This window comes from Argopecten irradians, chromosome 3 (assembly GCF_041381155.1).
Source record: "Argopecten irradians isolate NY chromosome 3, Ai_NY, whole genome shotgun sequence".
NCBI classification, from domain to species: domain Eukaryota; kingdom Metazoa; phylum Mollusca; class Bivalvia; order Pectinida; family Pectinidae; genus Argopecten; species Argopecten irradians.
In genome coordinates, this window is record NC_091136.1 from 70,381,011 (window position 1) to 70,394,889 (window position 13,879).

Here is a 13,879-nt window from a genome sequence, read left to right on the forward strand (position 1 = left end):
CAATATGTCACAATCATTGGACAAACTGAACTATTGGATAAGATATCAATATGTCACAATCATTGGACAAACTGAACTATTGGATAAGATATCAATATGTCACAATCATTGGACAAACTGAACTATTGGATAAGAAATCAATATGTCACAATCATTGGACAAACTGAACTATTGGATAAGATATCAATATGTCACAATCATTGGACAAACTGAACTATTGGATAAGATATCAATATGTCACAATCATTGGACAAACTGAACTATTGGATAAGATATCAATATGTCACAATCATTGGACAAACTGAACTATTGGATAAGATATCAATATGTCACAATCATTGGACAAACTGAACTATTGGATAAGATATCAATATGTCACAATCATTGGACAAACTGAACTATTGGATAAGATATCAATATGTCACAATCATTGGACAAACTGAACTATTGGATAAGATATCAATATGTCACAATCATTGGACAAACTGAACTATTGGATAAGATATCAATATGTCACAATCATTGGACAAACTGAACTATTGGATAAGATATCAATATGTCACAATCATTGGACAAACTGAACTATTGGATAAGATATCAATATGTCACAATCATTGGACAAACTGAACTATTGGATAAGATATCAATATGTCACAATCATTGGACAAACTGAACTATTGGATAAGATATCAATATGTCACAATCATTGGACAAACTGAACTATTGGATAAGATATCAATATGTCACAATCATTGGACAAACTGAACTATTGGATAAGATATCAATATGTCACAATCATTGGACAAACTGAACTATTGGATAAGATATCAATATGTCACAATCATTGGACAAACTGAACTATTGGATAAGATATCAATATGTCACAATCATTGGACAAACTGAACTATTGGATAAGATATCAATATGTCACAATCATTGGACAAACTGAACTATTGGATAAGATATCAAATATGTCACAATCATTGGACAAACTGAACTATTGGATAAGATATCAATATGTCACAATCATTGGACAAACTGAACTATTGGATATAAGTCACAATCATTGGCAACGATATGGATCATCATAGTCACAATCATTGGACAAACTGAACTATTGGATAAGATATCAATATGTCACAATCATTGGACAAACTGAACTATTGGATAAGATATCAATATGTCACAATCATTGGACAAACTGAACTATTGGATAAGATATCAATATGTCACAATCATTGGACAAACTGAACTATTGGATAAGATATCAATATGTCACAATCATTGGACAAACTGAACTATTGGATAAGAAATCAATATGTCACAATCATTGGACAAACTGAACTATTGGATAAGATATCAATATGTCACAATCATTGGACAAACTGAACTATTGGATAAGATATCAATATGTCACAATCATTGGACAAACTGAACTATTGGATAAGATATCAATATGTCACAATCATTGGACAAACTGAACTATTGGATAAGATATCAATATGTCACAATCATTGGACAAACTGAACTATTGGATAAGATATCAATATGTCACAATCATTGGACAAACTGAACTATTGGATAAGATATCAATATGTCACAATCATTGGACAAACTGAACTATTGGATAAGATATCAATATGTCACAATCATTGGACACAAACTGAACTATTGGATAAGATATCAATATGTCACAATCATTGGACAAACTGAACTATTGGATAAGATATCAATATGTCACAATCATTGGACAAACTGAACTATTGGATAAGATATCAATATGTCACAATCATTGGACAAACTGAACTATTGGATAAGATATCAATATGTCACAATCATTGGACAAACTGAACTATTGGATAAGATATCAATATGTCACAATCATTGGACAAACTGAACTATTGGATAAGAAATCAATATGTCACAATCATTGGACAAACTGAACTATTGGATAAGATATCAATATGTCACAATCATTGGACAAACTGAACTATTGGATAAGAAATCAATATGTCACAATCATTGGACAAACTGAACTATTGGATAAGATATCAATATGTCACAATCATTGGACAAACTGAACTATTGGATAAGATATCAATATGTCACAATCATTGGACAAACTGAACTATTGGATAAGATATCAATATGTCACAATCATTGGACAAACTGAACTATTGGATAAGATATCAATATGTCACAATCATTGGACAAACTGAACTATTGGATAAGATATCAATATGTCACAATCATTGGACAAACTGAACTATTGGATAAGATATCAATATGTCACAATCATTGGACAAACTGAACTATTGGATAAGATATCAATATGTCACAATCATTGGACAAACTGAACTATTGGATAAGATATCAATATGTCACAATCATTGGACAAACTGAACTATTGGATAAGATATCAATATGTCACAATCATTGGACAAACTGAACTATTGGATAAGATATCAATATGTCACAATCATTGGACAAACTGAACTATTGGATAAGATATCAATATGTCACAATCATTGGACAAACTGAACTATTGGATAAGATATCAATACGTCACAATCATTGGACAAACTGAACTATTGGATAAGATATCAATACGTCACAATCATTGGACAAACTGAACTATTAGATAGATATCAATATGTCACAATCATTGGACAAACTGAACTATTGGATAAGATATCAGTATGTCACAATCATTGGACAAACTGAACTATTGGATAAGATATCAATATGTCACAATCATTGGACAAACTGAACTATTGGATAAGATATCAATATGTCACAATCATTGGACAAACTGAACTATTGGATAAGAAATCAATATGTCACAATCATTGGACAAACTGAACTATTGGATAAGATATCAATATGTCACAATCATTGGACAAACTGAACTATTGGATAAGATATCAATATGTCACAATCATTGGACAAACTGAACTATTGGATAAGATATCAATATGTCACAATCATTGGACAAACTGAACTATTGGATAAGATATCAATATGTCACAATCATTGGACAAACTGAACTATTGGATAAGATATCAATATGTCACAATCATTGGACAAACTGAACTATTGGATAAGATATCAATATGTCACAATCATTGGACAAACTGAACTATTGGATAAGATATCAATATGTCACAATCATTGGACAAACTGAACTATTGGATAAGATATCAATATGTCACAATCATTGGACAAACTGAACTATTGGATAAGATATCAATATGTCACAATCATTGGACAAACTGAACTATTGGATAAGATATCAATATGTCACAATCATTGGACAAACTGAACTATTGGATAAGATATCAATATGTCACAATCATTGGACAAACTGAACTATTGGATAAGATATCAATATGTCACAATCATTGGACAAACTGAACTATTGGATAAGATATCAATATGTCACAATCATTGGACAAACTGAACTATTGGATAAGATATCAATATGTCACAATCATTGGACAAACTGAACTATTGGATAAGATATCAATATGTCACAATCATTGGACAAACTGAACTATTAGATAGATATCAATATGTCACAATCATTGGACAAACTGAACTATTGGATAAGATATCAGTATGTCACAATCATTGGACAAACTGAACTATTGGATAAGATATCAATATGTCACAATCATTGGACAAACTGAACTATTGGATAAGATATCAATATGTCACAATCATTGGACAAACTGAACTATTGGATAAGATATCAATATGTCACAATCATTGGACAAACTAATCATTGGACAAACTGAACTATTGGATAAGATATCAATATGTCACAATCATTGGACAAACTGAACTATTGGATAAGATATCAATATGTCACAATCATTGGACAAACTGAACTATTGGATAAGATATCAATATGTCACAATCATTGGACAAACTGAACTATTGGATAAGATATCAATATGTCACAACCGAATTTGTTTTATTGTAATATTAAGCAAAAGCATGGAAATTAATGCATAAGTAGCTCATTGAGTTATTCAAATTAAATTAGGCTTTGCATCTTGAAGAATGTCCTTTCGCTTTTTGTCTATTTAGCCAAGCTTTTGTGGTAGAATGGTTAGTCACCATTTACATGGTTTGTATAAAATATTAATTAGTACTATTTGATTTCTCTAGATAACGTTTTGGGGTATTGGTGTAATTGTTTTTGGTCGAATAAGGACAAATTCTCAATCATCTTTCTTATCTTTGGAGTTTTTAGGTCGTGCTGACCTGAAGGGTTAGGATGACCTATTTATTCATCCTGTTTTATCCTTCTTTAAGCGCTGTGTGTTAACTTTTCATTCAAATGACTTTTTCGCAATAACCAAAAGGCCCAGGGAACTCATATTTGGCCTGTTATGTTTGGATGCATGGTCACCAAATTTGTTCAATTGAATGACCTTGACTTGCATTTAAGGTCACAGGGTTCAAAAAGGCTAAATCTTTAAACAGCTAAATAACTAAGAGCCCTAGAGACCCGATATTGGGTCTGTAGCATATGCTGGCATGAAGGGCTACAAAGTTCATTTAAATCAAAGACCTTCGACTTTCATTCAAAATAAGAAAAATAAGATGCCCAACTTTTCAAGGGTGGTAATGGAGTAAAGAAAGTAACTTTTGTAACTGAAGAAAAATACTAAATCGTCTGCTCCTGTTTTTGATAGTGAAAAAATACCATAAGATCATGGAATGCATGCATGTGCCATCATAAAAATTTGTACGAATGGTTGTAATGGTGATCAACCCATTCTGAGGAAATTTCATCATGGTACATGCATGCGATCATATTTATTTTCGATGAAAACAGTCCAAAATCACATATTTTGTCATAATTTTTGGGTAAAATGGCAGAACCCTCATGTTGATGACGTCATCACGTAAAAATATGACGTCATACAGAATTTTGGTGCATGTACTTAGTCATGATATGTATCCATGTGTTATATAAAAATGAATTCCGGTTGCTACATGGAATGTTGTAATTTAGAGCCATATATGCCTAATAGTGCATTCATTTCAATAGGAAGTAGTTAACTTGTTTAGAACAATAAGCCCAAGTGTCTGAGGGGCAGTGTCAACAGGGGTCAAAATGACTAAGGATATCTCCAAACAAAATTTCATCTCAAAGATGCGACAGGATCAAATACTTTTCATAGATTAAAAGGTCAAATCAACGAAATCCCTTATTGACCGTAAATGAAAGTTTCCAAAGTTTTATTTTATTGTTTTACCAGTGGTTATAATAACTGTTATTTAGTTAATACTTTTAATGAAATAACTGTTTTAAAATGTATTCATCAGCCATGATGGCTGACCCCCAAAGGACCGATAGTTGTGGCCATGTGTGAAGGGGTTTTGGTATCTTTTTATGATATTTGCTTTATTTTATTATTGGTCCCATGGATATTAATAAGGTAGTTTTACATGGCTTTGTTGGGTGTTTGGGGTGGTGATGGATTAAGTGTAATCTGTTCACACTTTTACACATCTGACTAGGATTTATATTGAATTACTGGTTAATTTGGTTTTTAAGAAAAATCTTGGAATAATAATAAAAAAGTTTTAATCTGAAGGGTGCAAAAATAAACAGCATAAAATGACCATTCATAGGCAATGATAATATTAAACATTTAATGATGGAAGAGATACATTTTGTATTCTCAAATACAGGTTTGTATAAGGATTGTATGTTTCATTGTATTAATGAGTATACTCATATGCCACATAATGCATACTTACCACAAATGTCAGTGAGATTTTGGAATCCTGTTTGTGTATTGACCTTTATGCACACAAGCTGTTATGATTAGCTCTGTAGATTTATACCACCGTATTTCAGAAGTTTTATCAATCTACTTTTATATGGTTTTAGATGTATAGTGGTATTAACATTTTACTGTATATAGGTTTGTGGTAGGTTTCTCTCTCGATATGTAAATCAGTGTTTGCTATATCAGTGATTAGTATAATTAGCTATGTATGTTTTACCAACATGTCAGTCATCCTGTTACTTGGTCCTGTTACAGTCCCTGGGGCGGCCATCGCCTTCCTTGGGGCAGTCGGAGCCTTCCTCTTCATCCTCATCATTTTCTTCATGTACCTTAACAAGCTCCTGTGTTTCTCGTCCTGTGGAGGCTTCCCCTGCATTGACGCCCCGCCCAAACGAGAACCCAAGGCTGGGAAGCTAGGTAAGTGTCATTTATCTTTCAGAACTATTAGGTTTTGTATATCAATATTTGAACATTAAAAACTTTTTTAGATCATGATGAATAGGCAAGCCACTATGGTATGTTAACAATTATGAATTTACAGCAATTATTTTTTTGTGAAGCACCTATGTCCTTATTGCTACAAATTTGGATCAATTTGCTTGACCATTTTGCTTATTTTCATATGTTGCTTTTCTTAGAAGATTCTTGTGTATAGGCTTATCTCCCTTGAGGCCTTCAATTTGTGGAGGCTTATCTCCCTTGAGCACTGCAATTTGTGTAGGCTTATATACCTTGAAGCTTTCAATTTGTGTAGCTATATAGGCTTATTTACCTTGAGACCTTCAATTTGTGTAGGCTTAATCCCCTTAAGGCCTTCAATTTGAGTATGCTTATTTCCCTTGAGGCCTTCAATTTGTGTAGGCTTATATCCCTTGAGGCCTTCAATTTGTGTAGGCTTATCTCCCTTGAACACTGCAATTAGAATAGGCTATAAGCTTGTTTTACTATATTTGAGTTATCTACCTTGAGGCCTGGTATATATATATAGGAATTTAGGATGTATGTGTCAGTCCCCTGTGATGATGTACGTGTCAGTCCCCTGTGATGATGTTTGTGTCAGTCCTCTGATGATGATTGTGCATGTGTCAGTCCTCTGATGATGTACATATCAGTCCCCTGTGATTATGTACGTGTCAATCCCCTGTGATGGTGTTTGTGTCAGTCCCATGTGATGATGTTTGTGTCAGTCCTCTGTGATGATGTTTGTGTCAGTCCCCTGTGATGATGTTTATGACAGTCCCTTGTGATGATGTTTGTGTCAGTCCCCTGTGTTGATGTATGTGTCAGTCCCCTGTGATGATGTTTGTGTCAGTCCCTTGTGATGATGTTTGTGTCAGTCCCCTGTGTTGATGTATATGTCAGTCCCCTGTGATGATGTATCTGTCAGTCCCTTTTGATGATGTTTGTGTCAGTCCCCTGTGATGATGTTTGTGTCAGTCCCTTGTGATGATGTTTGTGTCAGTCCCCTGTGATGATGTATGTGTCAGTCCTCTGTGATGATGTCTGTCAGTGCCCTGTGATGATATTTGTGTCAGTGCCCTGTGTTGATGTTTGTGTCAGTCCCCTGTGTTGATGTATGTGTCAGTCCATCTGTGTTGATGTTTGTATCAGTCCCCTATATATGTTAATGTTTGTATCAGTCGCCTGTGATGATGTTTGTGTCAGTCCCCTGTGTTGATGTTTGTATCAGTCCTCTGTGATGATGTATGTGTCAGTCCCCTGTGATGATGTATGTGTCAGTCTCCTGTGATGGTGTTTGTGTCAGTCCCTTGTGATGATGTTTGTATCAGTCTCCTGTGTTGATCTATGTGTCAGTCCCCTGTGTTGATGTTTGTATCAGTCCCCTGTGCTGATGTATGTGTCAGTCCCCTGTGATGATGTTTGTGTCAGTCCCCTGTGATGATGTATGTGTCAGTCCCCTGTGATGATGTTTGTGTCAATCCCCTGTGATGATGTGTATCTATGTCAGCCGTTTAGCAGACAGACAGTAATTTTCTGCCTTTATTTGTAGTTGAGCAGTAAAAGGCTGTGTAATTAGATTGTGGATGTATTGGTTGTTCAGAGTCAATACCAGAAGGTATCTATATGGTATATAACAATCAATACACATAGTCTTCTCTATTGTTTTCACAAACACAATGGGACAAACACTTCTGTGTCTGTTAGGGACATGTTCCCAGGGACAAACACTACTGTGTCTGTTAGGGACAAACACTACAGTGTCTGTTAGGGACAAACACTACATTGTCTGTTAGGGACAAACACTACTGTGTCAGTTAGGGACATGTTCCAAGGGACAAACACTACATTGTCTGTTAGTGACAAACACTAGAGTGTCTATTAGGGACAAACACTACAGTGTCTGTTAGGGACAAACACTACATTATCTGTTAGGGACAAACACTGTGTCTGTTAGGGACAAACACTACATTGTCTGTTAGGGACAAACACTACAGTGTCTGTTAGGGACAAACACTACATTGTCTGTTAGGGACAAACACTACATTGTCTGTTAGGGACAAACACTACAGTGTCTGTTAGGGACAAACACTACATTGTCTGTTAGGGACAGACAAACACTACATTGTCTGTTAGTGACAAACACTACAATGTCTGTTAGGGACAAACACTACAGTGTCTGTTAGGGACAAACACTACATTGTCTGTTAGGGACAAACACTACAGTGTCTGTTAGGGACAAACACTACATTGTCTGTTAGGGACAAACACTACATTGTCTGTTAGGGACAAACACTACATTGTCTGTTAGGGACAAACACTACATTGTCTGTTAGGGACAAACACTACATTGTCTGTTAGGGACAAACACTACATTGTCTGTTAGGGACAAACACTACAGTGTCTGTTAGGGACAAACACTACATTGTCTGTTAGGGACAAACACTACATTGTCTGTTAGGGACAAACACTACATTGTCTGTTAGGGACAAACACTACATTGTCTGTTAGGGACAAACACTACAGTGTCTGTTAGGGACAAACACTACAGTGTCTGTTAGGGACAAACACTACATTGTCTGTTAGGGACAAACACTACAGTGTCTGTTAGGGACAAACACTACATTGTCTGTTAGGGACAAACACTACATTGTCTGTTAGGGACAAACACTACATTGTCTGTTAGGGACAAGCACTACATTGTCTGTTAGGGACAAACACTACATTGTCTGTTAGGGACAAACACTACATTGTCTGTTAGGGACAAACACTACAGTGTCTGTTAGGGACAAACACTACATTGTCTGTTAGGGACAAACACTACATTGTCTGTTAGGGACAAACACTACATTGTCTGTTAGGGACAAACACTACATTGTCTGTTAGGGACAAACACTACATTGTCTGTTAGGGACAAACACTACAGTGTCTGTTAGGGACAAACACTACAGTGTCTGTTAGGGACAAACACTACATTGTCAGTTAGGGACATGTTCCAAGGGACAAACACTACATTGTCTGTTAGTGACAAACACTACAGTGTCTGTTAGGGACAAACACTACAGTGTCTGTTAGGGACAAACACTACATTGTCTGTTAGGGACAAACACTACATTGTCTGTTAGGGACAAACACTACATTGTCTGTTAGGGACAAACACTACAGTGTCTGTTAGGGACAAACACTACAGTGTCTGTTAGGGACAAACACTACAGTGTCTGTTAGGGACAAACACTACAGTGTCTGTTAGGGACAAACACTACATTGTCTGTTAGGGACAAACACTACAGTGTCTGTTAGGGACAAACACTACAGTGTCTGTTAGGGACAAACACTACAGTGTCTGTTAGGGACAAACACTACATTGTCTGTTAGGGACAAACACTACAGTGTCTGTTAGGGACAAACACTACAGTGTCTGTTAGGGACAAACACTACATTGTCTGTTAGGGACAAACACTACAGTGTCTGTTAGGGACAAACACTACAGTGTCTGTTAGGGACAAACACTACAGTGTCTGTTAGGGACAAACACTACAGTGTCTGTTAGGGACAAACACTACAGTGTCTGTTAGGGACAAACACTACAGTGTCTGTTAGGGACAAACACTACATTGTCTGTTAGGGACAAACACTACAGTGTCTGTTAGGGACAAACACTACAGTGTCTGTTAGGGACAAACACTACAGTGTCTGTTAGGGACAAACACTACATTGTCTGTTAGGGACAAACACTACAGTGTCTGTTAGGGACAAACACTACAGTGTCTGTTAGGGACAAACACTACAGTGTCTGTTAGGACAAACACTACATGTCTGTTAGGGACAAACACTACAGTGTCTGTTAGGGACAAACACTACAGTGTCTGTTAGGGACAAACATACGTGTCTGTTAGAGACAAACACTACAGTGTCTGTTAAGGGACAAACACTACAGTGTCTGTTAGAGACAAACACTACAGTGTCTGTTAGAGACAAACACTACTACAGTGTCTGTTAGGGACAAACACTACATGTCTGTTAGGGACAAACACTACTGTGTCTGTTAGGGACAAACACTACAGTGTCTGTTAGGGACAAACACTACAGTGTCTGTTAGGGACAAACACTACAGTGTCTGTTAGGGACAAACACTACAGTGTCTGTTAGGGACAAACACTACAGTGTCTGTTAGGGACAAACACTACATGTCTGTTAGGACAAACACTACATGTCTGTTAGGGACAAACACTACATTGTCTGTTAGGACAAACACTACATGTCTGTTAGGGACAAACACTACAGTGTCTGTTAGGGACAAACACTACAGTGTCTGTTAGGGACAAACACTACAGTGTCTGTTAGGGACAAACACTACAGTGTCTGTTAGGGACAAACACTACAGTGTCTGTTAGGGACAAACACTACACAGTGTCTGTTAGGGACAAACACTACAGTGTCTGTTAGGGACAAACACTACAGTGTCTGTTAGGGACAAACACTACAGTGTCTGTTAGGGACAAACACTACATTGTCTGTTAGGGACAAACACTACATTGTCTGTTAGGGACAAACACTACAGTGTCTGTTAGGGACAAACACTACATTGTCTGTTAGGGACAAACACTACATTGTCTGTTAGGGACAAACACTACAGTGTCTGTTAGAGACAAACACTACAGTGTCTGTTAGGGACAAACTACAGTGTCTGTTAGAGACAAACACTACAGTGTCTGTTAGGGACAAACACTACTGTGTCTGTTAGGGACAAACACTACAGTGTCTGTTAGGGACAAACACTACAGTGTCTGTTAGGGACAAACACTACATTGTCTGTTAGGGACAAACACTACAGTGTCTGTTAGGGACAAACACTACAGTGTCTGTTAGGGACAAACACTACAGTGTCTGTTAGAGACAAACACTACAGTGTCTGTTAGGGACAAACACTACAGTGTCTGTTAGGGACAAACACTACATTGTCTGTTAGGGACAAACACTACAGTGTCTGTTAGGGACAACAAGTGTCTGTTAGGGACAAACACTACAGTGTCTGTTAGGGACAAACACTACAGTGTCTGTTAGGGACAAACACTACAGTGTCTGTTAGGGACAAACACTACAGTGTCTGTTAGGGACAAAACACTACAGTGTCTGTTAGGGACAAACACTACAGTGTCTGTTAGGGACAAACACTACTACAGTGTCTGTTAGGGACAAACACTACAGTGTCTGTTAGGGACAAACACTACAGTGTCTGTTAGGGACAAACACTACAGTGTCTGTTAGGGACAAACACTACAGTGTCTGTTAGGGACAAACACTACAGTGTCTGTTAGGGACAAACACTACAGTGTCTGTTAGGGACAAACACTACAGTGTTAGGGACAAACACTACAGTGTCTGTTAGGGACAAACACTACAGTGTCTGTTAGGGACAAACACTACACAATGTCGCCCAAAATTTTAAAAAGATTATGTAATTCCTTTTCTATTAAACTGGTGTCATGAATGTTAGATAAATGATACAGTTTTTGTTTGAATATTTTGAATTTTGATAAATTTTAATAGAGTTTCAGGGGTTAGGATTATATTACACTAATTTCCTATCCTCAGAATTACAGTTAGAACTTGTGGCACAGAAAGCAAGTGCCATCTGACTGGTACTAAATGCTATCTCACTGGTACCACAACACAGTCAAGCATAGTTATGCTTGTAAATAAATAATGACACCCACATCATGTTTGTACTCTTGTTTAAATATGGCTTCTTTTAGTTTTTAGTTCTCGATGTGTTGATATTGAAAGACACAGGCTTAGTATGAGGGACACACATGAACTTCATACACAGTGGAATGTTCAGTGACTTAGTTCCAAAAGACAATCTCAGGGACTTAGTACAAAAGGGACAATTTTTGGGACTAAGTACAAAAGGGACAATTTCAGGGACTTAGTACAAAGGACAATCTCAGGGACTTAGTACAAAGGACAATCTCAGGGACTTAGTACAAAAGGGACAATTTCAGGGACTTAGTACAAAGGACAATCTCAGCGACTTAGTACAAAGGACAATCTCAGGGACTTAGTACAAAAGGGACAATCTCAGGGACTTAGTACAAAGGACAATCTCAGCGACTTAGTACAAAGGACAATCTCAGGGACTTACTACAATAGGGACAATCTCAGGGACTTAGTACAAAGGACAATCTCAGAGACTTAGTACAAAAGGGACAATCTCGGCTTAGTACAAAGGACAATCTCAGGGACTAAGTACAAAAGGGACAATCTCAGGGCTTATTACAAAGGAACAATCTCAGGGACATAGTACAAAGGACAATCTCACGGCTTAGTACAAAAGGGACAATCTCAGGGACTAAGTACAAAAGGGACAATCTCAGGGACTTAGTACAAAAGGGACAATCTCAGGGACTTAGTACAAAAGGGACAATCTCAGAGACTTAGTACAAAGGACAATTTCAGGGACATAGTACAAAGGGACAATCTCAGGACTTAGTACAAAGGACAATCTCAGGGCTTAGTACAAAAGGGACAATCTCAGGGACTTAGTACAAAGGACAATCTCAGGGACTTAGTACAAAAGGGACAATCTCAGGGACTTAGTACAAAAGGGACAATCTCAGGGACTTAGTACAAAGGACAATCTCAGGGACTTAGTACAAAAGGGACAATCTCAGGGACTAAGTACAAAAGGGACAATCTCAGGGACTAAGTACAAAAGGGACAATCTCAGGGACTTAGTACAAAAGGGACAATCTCAGGGACTTAGTACAAAAGGGACAATCTCAGAGACTTAGTACAAAGGACAATTTCAGGGACATAGTACAAAGGGACAATCTCAGGACTTAGTACAAAGGACAATCTCAGGGCTTAGTACAAAAGGGACAATCTCAGGGACTTAGTACAAAGGACAATCTCAGGGACTTAGTACAAAAGGGACAATCTCAGGGCTTAGTACAAAATGGACAATCTCAGGGACTTAGTACAAAGGCCAATCTCAGGGACTTAGCACAAAAGGGACAAGTTTATTTAGGGAAAACATATTTTTGAGCATTATTTGATCATTTGTTATAGGAAATAAGTCAAATGTTGTCAGAATTATCAGTATGAGATGGCCATTGAATCCTATTACCAATTTTTCCGCGACTGACCCTCAGGAGCCTGAAATTGGTCAAAATGTCTAAAATTTCAAAAGTCTCCTTCTGAATTCACAGATTTGATGGAACCAAATACTCTTTATAGATTAAAAGGTCTTTTTAACGCCTTTACAAAAATTGTGAATTTCATGGCCCTGGTATCTCAGATTTTCCCCTGAGTAGGGGGTCAAATCTATTATAGTTTATATTGGAAAAACACATTTATGAGCATTATTAGCTCACCTGGTCTGAAGCATCCTTAAAGGGTGGGGATTCAAAATTGTACAAATGATGGGACTGACCTCCTGGGGGCCTGAAGGGCGGGGTCAAAAGGGCTCGATTTGACTATTTCCATATAAATGACTTCTCTGAAACAAAGCATGAGATAGCAATCATAATGCAATGGTAGCATCCTTATAGGGTGGGGATTCAAAATTGTGCAAATGATGGGGCTAACCCCCCGGGGCCTGAGGGGCG

At 37.1% G+C, this 13,879-nt stretch overlaps 1 protein-coding gene across 2 annotated transcripts in view; it reads left to right on the forward strand.

Annotated features, from left to right (window-relative positions):
• Window positions 1-13,879, forward strand: part of LOC138319446 (synaptotagmin-14-like) — a 165,674-nt gene that overhangs the window by 73,465 nt on the left and 78,330 nt on the right. For both annotated transcript variants that reach the window (XM_069262602.1, XM_069262603.1), the window contains exon 2: window positions 6,066-6,227. In XM_069262602.1, the coding sequence (XP_069118703.1) occupies window positions 6,066-6,227 (162 nt within the window). The remainder of the gene's footprint in view (window positions 1-6,065; window positions 6,228-13,879) is intronic.